This window comes from Larus michahellis, chromosome 3 (genome assembly GCF_964199755.1).
Source record: "Larus michahellis chromosome 3, bLarMic1.1, whole genome shotgun sequence".
Taxonomy (NCBI): domain Eukaryota; kingdom Metazoa; phylum Chordata; class Aves; order Charadriiformes; family Laridae; genus Larus; species Larus michahellis.
This window is the reverse complement of record NC_133898.1, coordinates 63,326,237-63,346,167: the sequence shown is the minus strand read 5'-3', so window position 1 is coordinate 63,346,167 and position 19,931 is coordinate 63,326,237. Positions and strand designations below refer to the sequence as shown.

General features: G+C 37.9%; 1 protein-coding gene across 3 annotated transcripts in view; it reads left to right on the top strand.

Annotated features, from left to right (window-relative positions):
- Positions 1-5,075: 5,075 nt before the first annotated feature.
- The window catches only part of TFB1M (transcription factor B1, mitochondrial), a 28,436-nt gene continuing 13,580 nt past the window's right edge, over positions 5,076-19,931 (top strand). Inside the window, exons 1-6 of one of the 3 annotated variants that reach the window (XM_074580470.1) lie at positions 5,076-5,168; positions 6,226-6,383; positions 7,890-8,041; positions 11,696-11,804; positions 13,560-13,711; positions 18,605-18,724. In XM_074580470.1, the coding sequence (XP_074436571.1) occupies positions 6,251-6,383; positions 7,890-8,041; positions 11,696-11,804; positions 13,560-13,711; positions 18,605-18,724 (666 nt within the window). In that variant the 5' untranslated portion in view covers positions 5,076-5,168; positions 6,226-6,250. Of the gene's footprint in view, positions 5,363-5,405; positions 5,543-6,225; positions 6,384-7,889; positions 8,042-11,695; positions 11,805-13,559; positions 13,712-18,604; positions 18,725-19,931 lie in introns of those variants that run through there. The other 2 variants (XM_074580472.1, XM_074580473.1) reach the window with 2 other exon arrangements.

Here is a 19,931-nt window from a genome sequence, read left to right as displayed (position 1 = left end):
CTTGAGTGTTTAGTTTTTGCTACACCACATTATGGAAGTGATAACAAGGAAAATAATGTTCTTGATCATAATGTGGCTTGATGAATCCACAGTGGTAAACTGACAAAAGTAGGAAGATTTCCCCCATAACTGGATTGTTTGGCTCTAGGGGAAGAAATGGATGTAGTAATATTCTGTTTTATTTCACATTGAAGGTAACCATTGCACTGAGCATTTAGTTCAAAAAAGGTATTCTGAAATGCATTGCCTCCACCATCAAAGAGCATGAAACCATCTTACAGATCCTCTACAGAGTTAATACTGAAGATGTTTCATGACAGTTTTGCACTTTTTTGCAGCCTGTGGCTTCGAAAATTACTGTGACTATGCAAATGTACATCTCTGCTGTTATCTTACCTAAACTTTTTCCCATTTGCTAACTTATTTTCTTCAGCATTTTATCTGGTCACAGAAGTTTTCCTGAGGGACGGAAGTCACTGTATTGTTTGTATAGTGCCTGGTGCAATAGGCTCCTAAAATCTATTTAGGATCCTTATGAGGTAGCACAACAGAAATAATAAACATTTTATTTTAACAAACAATAGAAAACAGTGCCTTTGAGAACAAGCTAAAGAATAGAGGCCTTGTGGTATGAAAATACTTCCAGCAGGGTGGAAAAGAAAACGTTTTCTGTATCGAACCTCTTTTGGGTATTACATTTCCTTACCATTTTTGAATGAGATCTGGCCATTTACAACTTATTTACCTTAAGTCGATGTAAAATAGATATCGAATAGATTTTTCTGTCTCAGAATTTGAATAGAGTGTGGCATTTCAAGAGTATGGTGTGAACCCTGTTTTCTACAACACGATGCCATAACATAAAACAAGTAACAATAATCCCAAGTAACACAATCATTTTAGATCAGTGATACTGTACTTCCTTTTAAAGGGGGTTATTTTTAAGTTGTAGCAACCTGAACATAGAACCAGTAAATAATTAGTATCTATGAATAAGATCAGCAAGTCTGTAAAATTAAAAACTGAAATTGCCACTCAAATTCCACAATTACTGTGGAAACCTTCTACTAGTGCACATGCTTTTCCATAATTACGGGTGCAACTTTGGTTTCAACCCTTGCAGTGCTAGCAGGTGAACCTGAACTGAAGCTGCAGTCAAGAAAATAACTCCAAGTGATCCCATAAGGGTGTCTCTGCCCAACTGATCTCAGGACCCAAACCTGAGCTGCTTCAGATGCCCAGTTTATCTTTCCCTTGCATCTATCTGATCTGTGGAAAATGTGCTGAATGTTTCAAAATTAGCAGGCTCTGTCTCTAAGGTCAAGACACAACTGAATGATAAAATAAGTCAGATGGTGGATTCCTGCCATTCTCAAAATAAAGTATTTCACCAGCATTCCAAAATTCTGTATTATTTTGGTTTTTTTTTTTTTGTAAACTTCTCTCACCCTGGAGGAAGGAAAGAAAATAGATGAAAAATTTCATCAATAGATTCTTAGGCCGAGCCCCAGCATCAAAATCTAGTTGCCCAAAGTCTAACTTGAGAGGTCATTAAAGTTTTATTATTGCTATTTACGGTAGTGCTCTCCATATTCCATGGATGCTTTCTACATACTTAAGGACTATCCTGACTGTGGTGTTCATAGCCCTTTGCTGTTACACAAATATCAGAAAGTCAATTCTGTCACCAAAGGCCTTACATTCAAAGCAGGTAAGACAGCTACAAAGCAGTAAACGTAGAGAGGCACGGTATCTCCCAGCAATCACACTGCAGATCACTGTGACAGCTGGGAACAAAATCTTTACCTCCCCACTTATGGGTCACTGTGGCACCACAATGACTCCTCAGGGTTCTCCTCGAGACAGTGAACTCTGGAACACAAACCTGTCACACAGAGTGTGCAGGCCATTAGACGGCCACCTTCTTAACAATGGCAGAGCATGAGATGTGACACGATACCTAGAGTAATGCGGAAGATCTTCTTGCAGATTTTGAGGCATGTAATCAGAAATATCTTCCAGTGACAATTCCAACACATCAAGGGAGAAAGCATGTTCCACTAAGAGGCTGGAGTGTCAGGCATTCAAAGGAATGAAAAAATTCCTTCCAGTTTCTTTTTCTCACATTTCTTCTGTGAACTTTGTTAGGACCATAAGAAGGAAGTGCTCTTCCTGCAGGCCCTACATAACTCGCAGAGGAAAAAAAGGGCTGGGATAAGCAGACTTTTCCTCTTGCAGAAGACATAAGATTTAGTTGGAGACATCTTCTAGAAATGACCAGATGATGTGACGAGTTAAGGCTTAACTCATCCACTTTCCCTTCATGAGTTTCAGGGGCCACCTTGACTCTCCAACCCATACGCTACTACCCCTATAGCAACTTCAGGAGTCTGGAAAACATTTAAACTATAAACTGGAATTATTATTTTAGTGAGTTGTCTACCAAAATTATTCTACAAGTAGACCTATTGGCACAGATTGCTATATTTCTTTCAGGTACTTAAGTATAAATCTTATATCTTGTTGTTATTATTACAATAAGAGTTATGGGCACATGAAATACCTGGAAACTTCAGTATGTGCATCCAATCAAGAAAGAGCTTGTACTTTAACTATGACAGAACAGTATTTGTATACAAAGATTGAGTAGACTTGAGGCTGCGAGATGAAAAAGCTCATCCTTTGGAATTGGGCGAAGTAGCAAATATCATTTGAAATCCCACATTTTCACCAACAGGTGGAGCTTACATTTTATATTTCATTTATAATGACTTTAAATTCAAATAATATATATTAAGACAAACACATCACAAACTCAAAAGTCCAGTGTTTCAGATAAGATTAGGACCATAACATTTTATTCCAATATTGCACTGTATGTAAACAATAAGCCCAAGGTCGGCTCCTTTTCTTACTGACACCAATTGCAAAGTTCCCTATGTTTTTAATGACTGCATAATTAGATCCATTTTCATTTTTCTTTACATGTGGCCCCTTCACATTATATTCTCTTTCGTGTTGTCTCCACTAATGCTCACACACGTACTATTTATCTCGCATGCATAGGTTTCAACTGTGATAAACTTGATCGATCTCAGAATACAGCTGAACTCAAATCTGTAAAGAGATATTGATGCAGATACTGTGTATCAACCTTCTTCACTTAATTCTTCACAGGACAACACTAAAATACATTACAGCATCTGCTGTTATTATTTAACTAGAACAGGCTATCGATGGCAGAAGCTATGCCTAATGCACAAAGCTGTTCAGAATTACACCTGTTATTTATCCTGAGTGAGGAGTTACTTTTTGCAAATCCTTTAATGTCTTTGTTTTCTTACATCTACCTAACAATATCCTTGATTATCTGTGGCTTTTTAGTAACTGTTTAGCTTTCTGGAAACATCTCTCAGCATTCACTTGCACTGTCATAATAATCATTAAGCATGGAATTATAAAGGCAAAATGGAAAATGAACCTTAAAACTGAACAATTTTCAAAAGTGCTGCGGAGAAGGGAACTTCCTTAATCCACTGTGACAAAAGATACTACAGAAATACTCTTCCAAAATGGCTTCTGGCGCTACCAGTGAATTTCAAGATGAGCAAAACTGGACAATGTTTTAAGAATATATACATAAAGATACATGCACTTATGTGCATGTTGGTACAGTATATTGTAGCTAAAATTCTGTGGCAACATGCAATTGCTCAGTTTATATAATGCAATAACTCATAAGAACACTATTATTAAATCTGTTTCTTCAATGCCAATTTCCCAATCAGATCAAGACATATGCTGTATGGCTCCAATTGGAAAAACTCTGATATACAGAAACGTAGAAGCATTAAATTTTCAAAGGAAACGAACAGGTTCTGATCACAGTGTAAAGTTAATCTCTAGACACACAGGAATGAGCAGAGCCAGACATTTGTGCAGTATCGAGGCTGGCTGAAAAACTGCCTAGCAATTGGCTCAATCAAATTTAAAAATACCTCCCAACCTCCATTGTAAATATAGAGGTATGTACAATTCAATTCCAGACAGATCTGCAAATCTGTAAACCTACATTCCCACTTGACTTCCATGTCTTTTTAAGGGCCACAAAGACGATTAAGGGCTACCAAGATGATTAGGGGGCTGGAACACCTCTCTTACGAAGAAAGGCTGAGGGATTTGGGTCTCTTCCGTCTGGCAAAAAGACGACTGAGGGGGATCTTATCAACACTTACAAATACTTAAAGGGTGGGTGTCAGGAGGATGGGGCCAGGCTCTTTCCAGTGGTGCCCAGCGACAGGACAAGAAGTAATGGGCACAGACTTGAGCATCGGAAGTTCCACCTAAACATGAGGAGGAACTTCTTTCCTTTGAGGGTGGCAGAGCCCTGGCACAGGCTGCCCAGAGAGGTGGTGGAGTCTCCGTCTCTGGAGACATTCAAAACCCGCCTGGACGTGTTCCTGTGCAACCTGCTCTAGGTGACCCTGCTCTGGCAGGGGGGTTGGACTAGATGATCTCCAGAGGTCCCTTCCAACCAACTCTGTGATTCTGCGATACCATCAACACCCGTGGGCTTGCCCCTGGAGCCTGCAGATAACAGCTCTGCCTATCTGAAAGGATGTCAGAACAATCGAGTTACCAGAGAAATGGACAAACTACACTTCAACCCACAAAGATGACTGCCAGCGGGTTTTGTTGTTTTTTTTTTTATTGCCTAGAACCATCTCTGCCGTGCTAACGCACACCCAGGACCACACCGCCACTTCAGGCGCACCCCCTCCAGCGGAGCCTACAGCTCCCAGGGGGCCTCGCTCCGGGGCCTCCTGCGGGGCTGCGGTGAGACCCTCCCTGGCAGCCCCTGCGGCAGCAGCAGGCGTCCAAGAGCTTTATGAAAGGTTTATATTATATTGTGTGTGTGGGGCGACCTCCGAGGCCGCCCCGAGGAGCTCCATTAACCCATGGAAGCGCAGGGGGCCGCACATAAGCTCCACCGCCGCCCGCGCACCGCGCACGCGCACGGTGAGGGCGTGGCCGCTTCGGGGCGCGTGCGCGGCTCCCCCTCCCCGGCACACGGAGCCACTCAGGACGCTGAAACGGGCGCACGTGCCATTAACGGCGCGGGCCGGGAAAAGGCACTTCCTTTTCCGGGTTCGCTCTCGCCCTACACCGTAAGGAGCCGCGCGCCGCAGGGGCGCTGCTCTCGGCAGTGGAGGGAGGAGAGGCGCGTGCGGCCGCGCGGCGCCTCCGTCCCGCCCGTCGCGTGACCCGGCTCCCTCAGACAGACAGCCCGCCCGCCGGCCTCTAAAACCTCGGCGGGCGCCCTGCCGGGAGCCCTGCCGGGAGCATGCGCGCTGCGGGCCGGGTGGGGACAGCGGCCACGGGGCGGGGCCTCCCCCAGCCTCCGCTCGGCGGCGGGCGGGACCGGGGCGGGGGGATGGCGGCCCTCGTGCGGCTCGGGGGTGGCTGGGCAGGGGCCGGCGGGTGTCAGCAGAGAGAGGCGAAACGTATCGTCCTGTCATGCTGAAAATTAAAAGATTTAAACGTATATATATATATATTTTTTTTTTTTAATTAGCTGACGCCATTGTTTGCACTTGGTATTCCGATCGTTGCCTGGAACGGGCTGTTCAGGGAAGTTGTGGATGCCCCATCCCTGGAAGTGTTCCAGGCCAGGCTGGATGGGGCTTTGAGCAGCCTGGTCTAGTGGGAGGTGTCCCTGCCCATGGCAGGGGGGCTGGAACTGGATGATCTTTAAGGTCCCTTCCAACTCTAACCATTTTATGATTCTGTCCCTCTGCTTAGAAAACCAGGCAGTTCAGCAGTAAATAAATAAATAAATAAATAAACAAAACAAAAAACCCAACCCTTTTAATTCTTCAGGGACGCTTTAAGAAAGTATAGTCTGTCTTATGCGATGCCATGAGTTCAAACAGATTATCCTTAATGATTCTCTTCTAAAATAATGAAAGATTGACATCAAACAATTGTGAGAGGGTTTTGTTTTACCTGATGCTTTAGCAAAGCTACAAAACAAGACTTGCCCAATCTCTCAAATACGTGTTTAGCATAAGCACTGCATGCAATAGTCAAAATACTGATGTTTAAAATTTAGCACTTAATGATTTGTAAGTCATGTCTTGGTTTGTAAACTTAGTAGCATTTTTAATATCAAGTATAGTAGAATTTATTCCCAATACTAGGATCATCTTTTCAATGTCTCTCTAGGAGGAAGGAAGAAGAGTTTTGTCTTATGGCTGTTCCAGGAAAAGTGGCAGCTTTCCGTCTGCCTCCCCTGCCAACTGTTGGAGAGATCATTAAACTCTTTCGCCTTAAAGCACAGAAACAACTTTCCCAGAACTTTCTACTGGATTTGCGATTGACAGGTTAAATATTTTATTCTAATATTTTTAGCTACTATCAAATATGTATCCCAGTTTTCTTCAGAATCTAGATTCTAGCTAAGGAGATGATGTTTGCGTGATCACATCTGTCAAACTCATGACAGCTCAATGGTAAACCTTTAAAGACTTCTAAAAGTAGTTTTAGCTTAGATGAATTGATTTAACTTGTAAATTCCTAGAAATCTGCTTCTTTATAAATTATAAAGTAATTTTTAGCTAGAAACTATTAATTGAAATGCAAAAATCCAAGCCGTAATAATACTTTTACGATTCAGGTACTATTATAGTTTATAAGTTTGATTCAAAAATGGGTATTTTTTTCCGATTATTATGTATTGTAGAAAGTACTGTGACTTGTACAGTTTATTTTACTATATACTGTGGTTAGGAAGGTCATTTGTTTCAGTTTATCAGAGATGTAGCATTTTTGAACCAGTTATGTTGTTCTGAATAACTCCCATTTTTTCTAGCCTCGTGTCAGCAATATGACAAAGCTGGCACTGTTCAGTCAGTGGTGGGTTTCTCTACTGTCATAGTGGTGGCTTGGTTTTGCAGTAATAAATACAGTGCAGCTTTGTGTATCTGATGATTTGATTACATTTGAAGATTCAGGCTGATAAAGATTTAGGATACGAACATGAAACTCAGTTCCGCTACCTGAATAACTGTAACTGGCCTCTTACCCTGGAATAAAGATATCTGTATGAATTTAGTTAAAACCTTAGAAGTAGGCAAGGTATTTCTTGTTTTTATTGCATACTTTAGAAATTATGGAGAGTGCAGCATAATTTCTCTCAAGATCCCTCTCTCCAGGCTTCCTAAGGATCACTTTGTTTCATTACCTACATTTTTAATCCTTTTTCAATCCTTAATCAGGTTTCTTTCCTGGCTGTAATGCCTTACAATGTTGTATCCTTCCACTTAGGTACGCATGTTCTTTCCTCATCTTTCAACTGCCTCATTTTCTGTAACTACAGTGGCCTATATTCCAATTTCTACTTTACTCCAGCTTCTCCCTCATAAAATTGCTCTGTACATATTGTAATCTTTTTAGAGCTTCACTGTATCATTTTTGCTTCATAAATTTCCTTGAAGCAGAGGTATTGCATTGAAATACCTACATAAGGATAAGTAGTGAGGCTTTATGATGTTGAACACAAGTGCTTACTTGCAGGAGGAGAATAGTACTGCTAGTTTACAGATGATAAATAATTTTTTCTTTTTTTTGATTCTGTAATGAGAAACAATGTATATTAAAGCCATTAAACTGAAAATAGTCTTTTTTAAACAGTTGAGATTATCTTGTAGTATGAAACAAATCTGAATTCTGTGCAGTCTAGCAGGTGTGTGATCATTTAACTGGGATGTGTCAGTGTTTGTGTCTGTTCTGAGATAAGCACGCTTGTGCTTTAACAATAAACAATGAGTTTATTTTAGTAAACGGTCTTTTGGAGAATAAAGGCTTAGTATGTTCTTTGTGTCTTGCAGACAAGATAGTAAGACAAGCTGGTGAGCTGAAAAATGCCCACGTTTGCGAAGTGGGACCTGGGCCAGGGGGCATTACCAGATCCATTCTCAGCGCTGGTGTTGAACAACTCCTTTTAATTGAAAAAGATGCTCGATTTATTCCAGGATTGCAGGTACCATCTGGAGAATAGTTTGTATAAATGTATCGACAATGTAGAATAAGAACATTTTAAGAAAACAAAAAGGTTCTAAGTGTCTGGTTGAGATCTCAGCATTGAAAATAGTTTTGCTTCTTTGGCTTAAATCAGAGATATCATTTGCTTGAAGATGAATATACACAGTATAGCAGTTAAGTGCTCCTGCTTTCTCATATGTCTCTTCACTTAAATACCCATTGTCTTTTCAGGACCTGATCCTGCAGCTTAATTAAGGCTGAGGCCTGCCTGCTTTTTTTCACCTTGAGATGTTTCAGGTGCTTTAAAGGTCTATCCATGCAGGTGAAATAGTAGTTTGAAGGCTGTAATGTCCTTTGATCTTAGTTTTCATTTTAATCCTAGTAATTATGCTTTAAAACTTATAAAATTGTAAACATATGTCTCTAGTTAATATAGTTCAATGTGAATTAACATCCAGACATAGAAGAATAAAGCAAGCATTTATTTTACATTTTCAAAAATAAAACACTCTTAAACTTTTATTCCTTTCTTTTGAAGTTGGTATAAGTTCACACATCATAGTGACATTTTTCAAATACCGTCTACTTGTGTTGCTGTGAAGTTTCCACGTTTATGGAATTTGGCTGTATAAATCTAGAAAGAAAAACAGCGTGCAAAATCTCTTTAGATTTGACTGTTTTCTTGTGCCTCTTCAACCTCAAATCATATCAATTCCTTATATTGCCCTGTGTCTTCTGTAGTAAATTGGCAGTGAAAATAAATAGGTAGTTCACCTGAGAACTGATGCTGTCTCTTTGTAGGACAATAATAATGTAAGTTATGAATGAAACTGCGTGTATCCTTAAACCTGAATGTGCATGTAACTTATGTCATTGTAGGGTTAGCCACTGATAATTTACAGTATGCCACTTTTACCTTATGAAGCACGAAAACTTGATGTTTTCACTTTTCTTGAGTGGTGGCAAATGTGCATTTTTGTTTTAGATTTTAGGAACTGTTTTGAGATTGGAGAGAATATGAGATTAAATGATACTTACTTTAGTTAACAGAGTTATTTAAGTACTTAAGACAATTTTCCAGGTCTTACAAACTGCAGCCACTGCAACAGATTTCTCTGAATAAAAATATGCTTTCCAGGGTCTATTATGAGCTTTTGGTATGTAACCATCTTTATTATTCAAGTGAATTAACATTAGTTATTACTTTGCATTACCAGCCTCTTCATAGTAGAAATAAATATGTCTGAATGAGGTTATTGAATGTAAAGATGCTGTAACTCAGTGACAGTGGATGTGAATGAACAAGAAATATATTACATCCATTACTGTTAAATTTGGTGGTTTTTTCCCTCCAAATAAGATGATACATAACAGAGTGAATCTCTTTTGTGATAATGTGGGTTGCAATACCTTTTTTTTTGTTGGTTTGTTACCTGTTAAAAGCTCTATCAAAACCAAATGCATGTAAAAGGGTTGAGATTTGAATAACAGAAAACGTCAAAGATTAACAAAGGGGAACTTAAAAATGTCTCTTTAGATACTTAAAAAAGCACTGACGTAAAGCGTATAGCATTTTTCATTAGCTGTTTTTCAGGCTGTGATCTCTATCACGAAACTGAAGTTGGGGTGCTCTTTACTGCAAAACTGAAATACAGCGAAGAACATATGCGTACAGAGTAACAGTTACACAAGCTGAGAGTCTGTCAGTTCTGTCTCACTCTTAAAGAATCACAACCTCCCTATGCCATATGCCTTAATAGTTATTAGGCTGGAAAGATTTATGAGGAGAGAAAGGGCACTCTCAACCAGAGAGTGGATTGACTATAGAATTCTTCCAGGAACACCATTTCATTTTTTAAACTACGTGTCGTTTATGTTTTCTTCATCCTCTTTGGTAGTGAACCAAAGAGAAGAAGAAGAGAATCTGTATGGTGGAGAATCACTTGGCTCGTGTACTTGGTGCACAAGAGCTCCTAGAACTGTGTTAGTTGCACACATTGGCGTAAAAATGGGGAGAATCTCAGTGGGTTTCTGAGTCTGTATTTCAAATTAGAAATACACAACTGTGATTTTCTGCTCACAAATTAAATGCAGTTCTCAATTATGTTGCATGACACTGAAAAACACCCAAACTCCTCTCAGTGTGAAAACCATTATTAAAAAACAACATATGTTAATAATTCATTATTGTGTAGGCAGCTGTCTGCTTTGTCTTATGCTATTTTCTAACTTTATTGATCTTCCATTATCTTTCATCCTATTATAGCATTTATAGCACCTTCAAAGAAAGATTTGAAAAATGGCAGATTAGTGAATTTGTATGTAATATAATTGCTTGTGTAATGCTGAAAAATCTGTTAAGTGGTTTTGAGTTTAGGTTTAGATTTATTTTTTCTAGTTGGAAATAATTGCACTTAAAACATGTAGGAACACTTAGTTTTTAGTTGAGCATTTTTTTTTAGTACTCTACACAAAATTTAGATGTTTTGATGTTAAAAAAAACCCAACTTTTACTCAAAGAAATTTCACGCAAACATTTTGTGAGCAGTATGAGAAAGCAGCACTTTCCTTTGGCTCAGAGACCTGTGAAAGCTGTTTGTGCCCCTGAGCATATTAACATGATTGAGACGGAGGATGAAACTAATGATGGTGAGCAGTTTATTTCGGTAGTTAAGCCACTAGCACTTAACCTTTTATGAATTTAGATTTCTGTGCAAAAGCAAAATTGTTAAGACGTTTTTCATTATTCTGACTTAGGAACAATAAATATCCCCAAATGTCATCTTTGTAAAAGTAGACTTTGCTTTTGAATTATGCTGTTTGTGCCTAGTTTCGTGTTGTGAGAGGAAGGATTAGTACAACAGTAAAAAACTTAACTAATTTTGACTGTGTAAACTAATAGCAGAAATGAAAGAATTGGTCATCAAACTACAGCTGGTACTGAGTTTGCATTTCAGTGTTTATTAAATACTAGATAAGCTGCAGAAGTGGGATGGAGAAGTTGACAACAGAGTGGATTTTGTAACATCTAACAAGATACGAATTTTTGAGATTTTCTGTACTGCTAGGTATTTGTTCTTTCATTTTTGGGAACTCCTTAGTTTCTAATGGTGTGAGTTTAAACTACTACAGGGAGTATTAAGAGAATATTTCCCCCCTTTTTATGTAAAAGAAAAAATGAATGAATATTTCTGCCGTCTTGTATCACATATGGCTAAAATTGGATAATAGACCCTACAGCTAACAGGGGAGACAGAATAAACAACATGAGCCATTCTTCCATAGGTAATGGATCTAAAAACTTCTCAAAACCTGCTGCTTGCATTATTACATAGATCAGATGGGGTCCTATTAGTGGCCCAGTGTTTGTTAATTGTTCTGTGTTGAAGAGACTCTCAGCAGTCTTTTCAGGTTTAAATTCCCTATTAAGAATTCTACAGCTGTGAATAGTAAGCGTTTACAGAATCACACACTAAACTTTTTTTGTTAGTGTTTGCTTTTTGAAGGTACATACATCAGTTTTAACTGCTATTGTGCTTTTTTTTATGTTGAAGATAAATATATAGCAATGGTTTCATTCTTGCTGTGGCTGAAGCTGGAAATCAGTTTGGTTAATGCTCCCTGTGAATTCTGCTTGCTTGCTTACAAACAGATGCTCTCTGAAGCAGCTCCAGGAAAAGTGCGTGTTGTTCATGGAGATATTCTGACATATAAGATGGAGAAGGCTTTTCCAAAGCACTTAAAAAAGAACTGGGAGGACGGTTAGTATTTGGGTTTGGTTTCTTTCATTTTTAAGGCTTCTGAGTTAGTCTTAGGTGTTCTGATACAGTTGGAGTTCACTCTGTGCAGGTGTTACTCTCTCTCTTCTGGTATGTTTTGAAGATAAAAAGAGAGAGATGACTCTTCCTCTCTAGGAGACGCAGAACCATCTTCCTCTTCCAAGACAAACAATGGAATTTGTGTGACATTCACCTTAGTCAACATTATTGTGGAGCTTTGCAGTTATTAATCTTAGGCTGTCTTGACTGTACAGTAATGACTCTTGAAGTATAAAAGCAAATCAAATTGTACACTCTCTTCCTGGCTTCTTCCTCTTTTCGAAGAAGCCAGAAGCCACCACTACTGCTGTCATTCCACTGAAGAAATTTCTGTAACTCTCTGAAACTTTTAGGAAATTTGTCCTCAAAAATTTTATTTACTCATTGCATTGGCTTCAGCAGGATATCTGGCAAAAGTAGAATCTAATCAGAGATGTGGTTTTTTTCAAATCTGAGGTTCTTGTAGGACTCAATTTCACTTCCCTTTGAAAACACGTTATAGTATTAGATAAATCAGAGATTACCTCCTAGGCCCCTTTTCCAATTGTCTTAATTTACGGCAAAGTCACTGTTTGTAGTGCCTGAAGAACAGTAAACTGCTTTGTGACTTAGGACATAAAAGATCTTGCCACACATTACGTTCATCTTGAAAATTCTATGCCGTATTTGCCTCACTGCAAAAGGTAAGTGCTTCACAAAACAAAACTGAGCAAGTGCGCCTGTGAAGGTGTAGTGCAGTTTTTAAAAATTTACTTTTCTTGAATATACATCTAAGTCGTTATTGCCTTTGGAGCTAACTAATTAGAGGTAGGATACGCTTTTGCTGTATGAAAATCTGAAAGACTGGTGGATTTCAGAAAAACATTTAACCATCTCTGATATATGTGTAATATCACAAATACGCTAGAAATAGCACAGCCTAAAACGTGCATTATGAGTAGCGTGCCAGAAAAACAGCTTGAATTTGATATTACCATGTCTCATTCATGTTATTAAATGCTGTAGTATCTAAGAAATGATGACGCTTTTATTTGCTTCTGTTGTATTCCTGTAAAAGGTACAAGGATCCCCACTAATGAAATGCTTCCTTTGTGTTATACAACACATATATACTGATACGATACGTAATTGAACAACACATAAAATTTCTTATGGCCAAGTCTCGTACTTGCTCTAAGACCTCTTGATTTCAGAGGACTGTATACAGAAGGAGAGCTCTGCTCAGTTTGAGCTAGGTAATTGTTTTGGGAATTATGAAGTCTCAGTAAAAAGGCCCTGGGAGGAATGTGTTGGACAGAAGGATGACTGTGGCTATTTACTCTGTGCCTAATAGTCACAGTTTAAAATCATGGAAACGCTGTTGTAGTTTTGCTGTTGTTTTGCAATTCTGGAATAGCTCAGCTGAAATCTACTGATCAGCTGAAAATCAGCTGATACCTACTGATTTATTCAAATGTAAATGAGAACCAAACCTAACCACTTTTTTACAACTAATTACTGAGAATAGTAACAGTTTTGTCAGTGTAAGACAAGTATAAATGGAAAGGCATAATTTTGGCGTGGCATGATAAAAATCATTTTCATATTTTAAGTCTAGGTTGATATGCACATATCTTTCTTTCGTACTTGTTTTTTCCTGGCAAAATCTTATCCAAAACTTTTTTAACAGTTAGGTTTTTTTCCATCAAATGTTCATAGAGCCACCAGATATACATATCATTGGGAATCTGCCCTTCAGTGTTTCAACTCCTCTAATCATCAAATGGCTTGAAAATGTTTCCAAAAAGGATGGACCTTTTATTTATGGCAGGACACAGATGACATTGACTTTTCAGAAGGAGGTTGCAGAGGTAAGATGTTACTGTTTTCCCAAAATTTTAAAGATGCTAATTTGAACAAATATTTGTTCCCATGCAGTCATTTGTTTAAAGGTACAAACCCAATCTTACTTGGCTTTAAAGAGAGGAAAGAGTTGGTTCAATTTTGAGTTTGTGTGGCTCTAGATTATGAATTTTAATGTTGCGTTGATCATCTGCTCTGATCCTTTCAGAGCAATTTTTATTTATTTTTTTTTTTACATTTCTTATGGAGGGATATATTTCCTTGAGGTACTTAATCTGTTCTTTTCTCAAGTCTGATTTCTTCGACGTGAATAGATTCCACAGCACTCTTCTGTCTTTTAACTATATTTCTTCTCTCACAGTCATTCATGCAGCATTTAATCAGTCTGGTTTTCATTACGTTTCAATCATCTCAAGAAATACACTCAAAGTTATTTCTTTTGCTCTCTTAATTATTATAAATACTTTTTTTTAAATGACATCTTCCTTGAAATAAGGAAAAATTTCAGGTTTAGCATTATTTCCAGATGTGATTAAACACCTAAAACACAGAGAGTGTTCTCTCAAGACCATGGAAACTGGCTCTGGCTTTTTTGAACAAGACTTGATATCAGAATTATTAATGGATTGCTGCCAGTCTTGTGTGTGTAAAAAGGCATCATTTGAGTTCTGTCACAGTAGGTCCAAGAGCAGACTGACATTTTACTTTGTCTGAAAATTTAGATTCTCAAAGAGGGCCAAACTGTTTTGTTATGTAGTAGTGTTAATTCTAGATCAGTTGATACTAGGGTGACTTAGTCCACAATGCTTTCAGACCTAACAGTTTATTTCTGTTGTCATTGCATGAAACATATCATAACATAGAGGCTGGAAGACTTCTTCCTTTGTATTTATGCAAGCAGTATGGCTTCTTACCAGCATTTCAGTATGGCTTCTTACCAGCATTCCATTTGCTTTTAAAAAAAGAGAAAAAAAAGGAATTGCGCATCAGTCTGAAAAATTAATTTTCATCTAATTACTCCAGTGTTCGTAAATACCTGGTTTTCTGTGTGCAACCTAAACGTGTATGTTGTTTTAATTTTAAAATTCAAAGTAGAAATTCTAATAGGAAAATTTTGCTATGTGTTTTTCACCATTTAAATTAGTAATAATTTATTGTGCAATTGGCATATCTGCTGTTATTTTTGGGGTCATAGAAAACCATATTGTCCTGTCATTACTCTAGTCCTGCAATAAAAATTCAAGGCAAGTACTGGAGTATTTCCAGTAGGTGGCTCTAGAGAACACCAGGGACAAACATTTAGTGTGAAACAAGATCGATTTCTGAATTCAGTTCTGAGCTCGTGTGGCTTCAGGCATTGAAAAAGCCAGATCTGTTTTCCAGAAGGACTTCATGTCATTTGAGATTATAGTTCCTTGTTGCAGAATATGGCTAATGGACTATGATGTAAAATGCAAAGCGATGATGGGTAAGATGCAAAGTTTTGTGACAGCAGTGAAAGAATTGGCCTAGCACTGAGTGAGAGTATAAATGAACTCTCTACTTAGATTGCTGTAACCAGCTGCATATGCCATTGGTGACATGCAGATTATAGTGCTTCCGCACCCAGCGTAGCTCAATGAGATGCAAAATACCATGCAGTCTTAAGTTCCTTGTGCTTAGCAAGCTGAGAAGTTAGAATCACTAGGAAATTGAATGATATGTTGTTCAGGGTCATGCAGTGAATCAGTGTTAATTGTTGTTGAGTTTATATTCTGTCATCTCTTGATTCTTGTTCTTATATCTATTTAAACACAGATCGTCCACTGAAGACAAAAGTGTTTGTAGTTTCTGGTTTGCGTTTCCATAACTGATTTCACAACATGAAAAACATGTTTGAGAGAGGCTATTTTGTTTTATGATCGGGAGAAATGATGGTCATCAAAATAGCTGTCTCTTTTTCTGGCCCTCTAAAGCTGCTTAAGTTAACCATTGTAATTGGCATATACAGGTATATTCAGTACCAGGAAAACAGAGAATAGCGTAATGCAGATAATAAGTTGCTACTGATATTTTGTATCTCTGGATTTATGTTCTTGAAAGGAAAATTTCATATCCTCCAAAGTTTGATGTCCTCACTGGATGTTTCTAAGCTAAAAGCCGCAATACCAAAGAAAGTCTTGAGTGTATATGCTGTGAGCTCAGCAGAAAGGTAACATGCTGTCATGGAATGGAGCCACATGCTTTATAACCAATTAGGATAACTTGATATTAACAGTAAAAAAATAAAACAGCATGCTGTGTTCTTTGTGGTCCAGTTCATTTTTTCTCATATAAGAGGTAGAAAATACCTTTACCTTTCTTGTTGGTGGTGGTTTCCTGCTTTTATGTTTCCTTGTAGCACTGCTACATTGGCATGAGTTATGCCATTATAGATCTATTACTACAGACCACTCTATTCTGATATGATTTGATTAAAACTGTTGATGAGAACCAGCAGTTCTGTCTCTGTAGTTTAAACTTGTACAATTGTTACTTACTTTGTGGGTAAGAATTTTTACCTTGCCCCAAATTCCTCAGTGCTTCATCTCAAAGCTGACACCTAGGCCCGGTACTTCCTGGACCACTTTTCATTAAAATGAGTTGTATTTCAGTTTAAATAGAAGATCTTTGTCAGTCTCTAATTTTGAGTAAAACTGGGCAGAGAGCAGTTCGCCTAAACTGCTCTGCCAACTTGATCTACAGGCTGGGAGGTGGCGTGCTAAACTGTTAGATAGCTAGAAGACATGCGTGTTAGAAGAGCGGAATACTTAATCATTTTGTGTCTTAACACTGCTGTCTATTTAGAACATTAGGCAAAAGGTGCTAATGAAGTGGAAAATAACTCAGATTTCTGAGCAGCAAACAGAAGAAAAATTAGCATTATGTTTTCATAACTGATATAGTTTAAATATAACTGCTTATGTTCTAAAAAAAAAAAAGTTGTTTTGCAGAGAGTGGCTTGTGTACTAACGTGTTTAGTATTCAGCTTTGCCAGTCTAATTCTTCATGTAGGTTAATTCGTATGACCTATGATTCTGCAGATTCATTGATAATGTTTTAATACACGTTTATGAAAAGGACAATTGTATAGCTTAGTGAAGAACAAAACAAATAGTTGTTCCTGAGGTAGTCATTGAGAGTCGTTGATAGTGAGCAGCTTTAAAACAGATGTCAGGTACCACCACCTTGGTTGTATTCCAGGTTAGGCTTCAGAATCTTTGTTTTGCTTCATGCCTTGCTAAAATTTTAATGGTAGGGACAAAAATGTTACCTAGTTAGCTGAACTCCTCCAGCGTGGTTGATTCAGTGCAGTTTCAGATGCTGTCCATATTTTAAAAGTAGGGACAAACAACATTTTGAGAACTAAGGCAGGGAAAAAACCCTACAAAAATAGCTTAGGTTACAGAAGTATATTCTCAGCATTTTTGCATTCCTTGAGCAGTGCCATACACAGGTATGTTCCTGATGATGTGGTTTAAGATGTTAGTGTGCACAGGTGGATGTTTTTAAGTTATCCCTTCTGTAGCTAAGAAGCAGGAGCTGACCACCTGAGGCTTGTTAGATTGTTTTCATGGGAAGTGAAGATTGGCTTGTTTGACTTGGCATTGGAAGGACTGCAAGTGTTGTCATTAGGTCTGTTTCATTTCCACTGCTGAGACTGAGGAAGTGAGTATCTGATTGCATTGTTAGACTTTCTAGACCTGTTTTTTTTCAGAGAATAGTAATGATGGCAGATAGATAATAATGAAACATTCATGAAGCTAGTTTTAAATGCTGATGTAGGCAAAAAGAATCACTGAGCTTTCTTTCTGAAAAGTATTTCATTTGCTTTATGCTGATACTTAAACTGCCTTTCAGGAGAGTTGTTTTCAAAAAAAAAAAAAAGAAGGAAAAACTTCAGTAATAAGTTTAATTTTATTTTCAGGGATAGTTTTAATAAGCATGGCAGCATTTCATGTGTATGCTTTTCATCTGAAGCTACATGATGTACAGATGTTACCAGATATGCAAATCGCTTTTCATCATTTATTTTTTGTTGAGGTAGTGGTAAATAAGAACAGGGATCTTTTCTATTTCTGCATAGTTAGTGTAGTATCTTTTACCATTTGAGACTTTTTCTACTGTGTGTTTTTTATGTTTAAATTTTGTTTGTGTTAGAAAAACGCACATAACGCATTTCTTGCCAGGTCATGAAAGTGTAGAAAACCTCTGTCCAGACTACTTTTTAAATATTTTTTTTCATATTTTTTATTTTTCTTTGTAAGAAATTTGTTGGTAAAAGTACAGAATTACTAAATTGAGCTTTAAGTATTAAATGCTCTTACTGTTAGGTATTCTGAATTTATGTAAAGTAGGTCCAGCTTCCTTACGTATGTTTAAGCACAGACCAGTTAATAAAGAAGAAATTTTGTTTTCTATCTGATTTTGAGTTTATGGTGCTTTCCTTGATCTTGAAGGAGAAAAAAAGAATACTCGATACAGAAACAGTGGAAGGAAGAGAATGTGAGAATACTGTCAGCTGGTGTTATGGTTGTTTTGAATCCTTCTGTCAGAAGAGTTTTAGTCTTACCTTCTGCCCATAGAAAATTCTTTTGACATTCATTAAGTTCTGTAGAAGTCCAAGGAGCTCCTTTTCATGTGCATTTGATTGCAGGACTGAGGTTGGAAGGTAGCACGGTATCTTAGTGAGATGCTGCTGCATTGGAGAAAAGAATTCTAGATGAATGAACTGGGCATAAACTTTGAAGTGAGTTCTTTACAATTAATTGTTCTGTTTTAATTTGTCTTTGCCTTTGATTAAACTGAAAACCAAGCTTTTATGTAGCTGACCACTTGGATAATTCAGTTTCACTGATTCACCTGTTTTGTTTCTTCAATAGAGGCTTACAGCTAATCCAGGAGGTAAGCAGCGTAGCAGACTGTCCATCATGTCTCAGCATCTCTGCACTGTTGAAAACTGCTTCGTAATTCCAGGTCAAGCTTTCGTTCCAAAGCCTGAGGTAAGTTTTGATGTATTTCTTTGGGGTTTTTTGCTAATTTTTCAGTCAGGCAATATATCTGATTTTGAGTACAAAACACAGTTGGGTGCTTCAGTTCAACATCTCCATACTATGAAGTGGAGTGATGTGATGATATACCTGTAAATGAAGCATACTTGCTTCAAGAAGATGCTTTTGGGTTTTGTTCCTCAGAACTTGACTTTGATCTTCAAGTCTGTCTGCAAGATCAGTGTACTAACTTTGTGTGTTTCTGAAATGGATATTTGATTTAATGACAGAAGAGTCTGCTAGGATTCTAACATCTTTGGAAAGCCTGCTGTTTTACAGTTTGCATTTAAAAACAGTTCGGGAATTGCGCTTAGAAAATTTGATGGATCTTTTGAAAGACACTGATAAAGAAAAGCTTTTAATTTGTCATCTTTGTTAAAGATCTCTAATTTTACCATGTCTATAATCTTTACATTTCACCTTACTCATCTTTAGCATATTTAACTCCCTCTTATTTGCTATAGCACTTTGTCATCTATATCCCACTGCCTGTTTAAAAAAGGAACAATCATTTCTCTCTATCTACTCTTGAATGAGTAGAGGAGAACAGTTTCTTTGCTGTCCTTTTATCTACTACCACTTTTTTTTATTAACAGCCACCATGATTACAGGTATCAAGAATAAATAAATTAAACTGCATTTTGGACAAGAATGTATCTTTTTGTAAAAATGTGTGTCTGTCACCAAGTGGGGTCTGTTTCTCCTGAATGCACGTGGAAATCTACTGTTCTGTTTTAGAAACAAACTTGCTGCTTTTGAAAGTTCCCCTTAAACTGGTTGGTGCAGCTCATCAATAAATCTCCCTTACCAAATCTATCTTTTGGTCTTTTTACTGTTATCTTTTAGGAAACTTTGGTCATTCCTTCTCTTTTATGACCATGAATTTTGAAGCTGCTGTCTGGACATATTCTGATGATAATTTAAGATTCTGTTAGTATTTTTTGAGCAAGTAACTGTTCATAGAATCACAGGGTTGGAAGGGACCTCTGGAGATAATCTAGTCCAACCCCCCTGCCAGAGCAGGGTCACCTAGAGCAGGTTGCACAGGAACACGTCCAGGTGGGTTTTGAACCTCTCCAGAGTTGGAGACTCCACCACCTCTCTGGGCAGCCTCTTCCAGTGCTCTGCCACCCTCAAAGGAAAGAAGTTCCTCCTCATG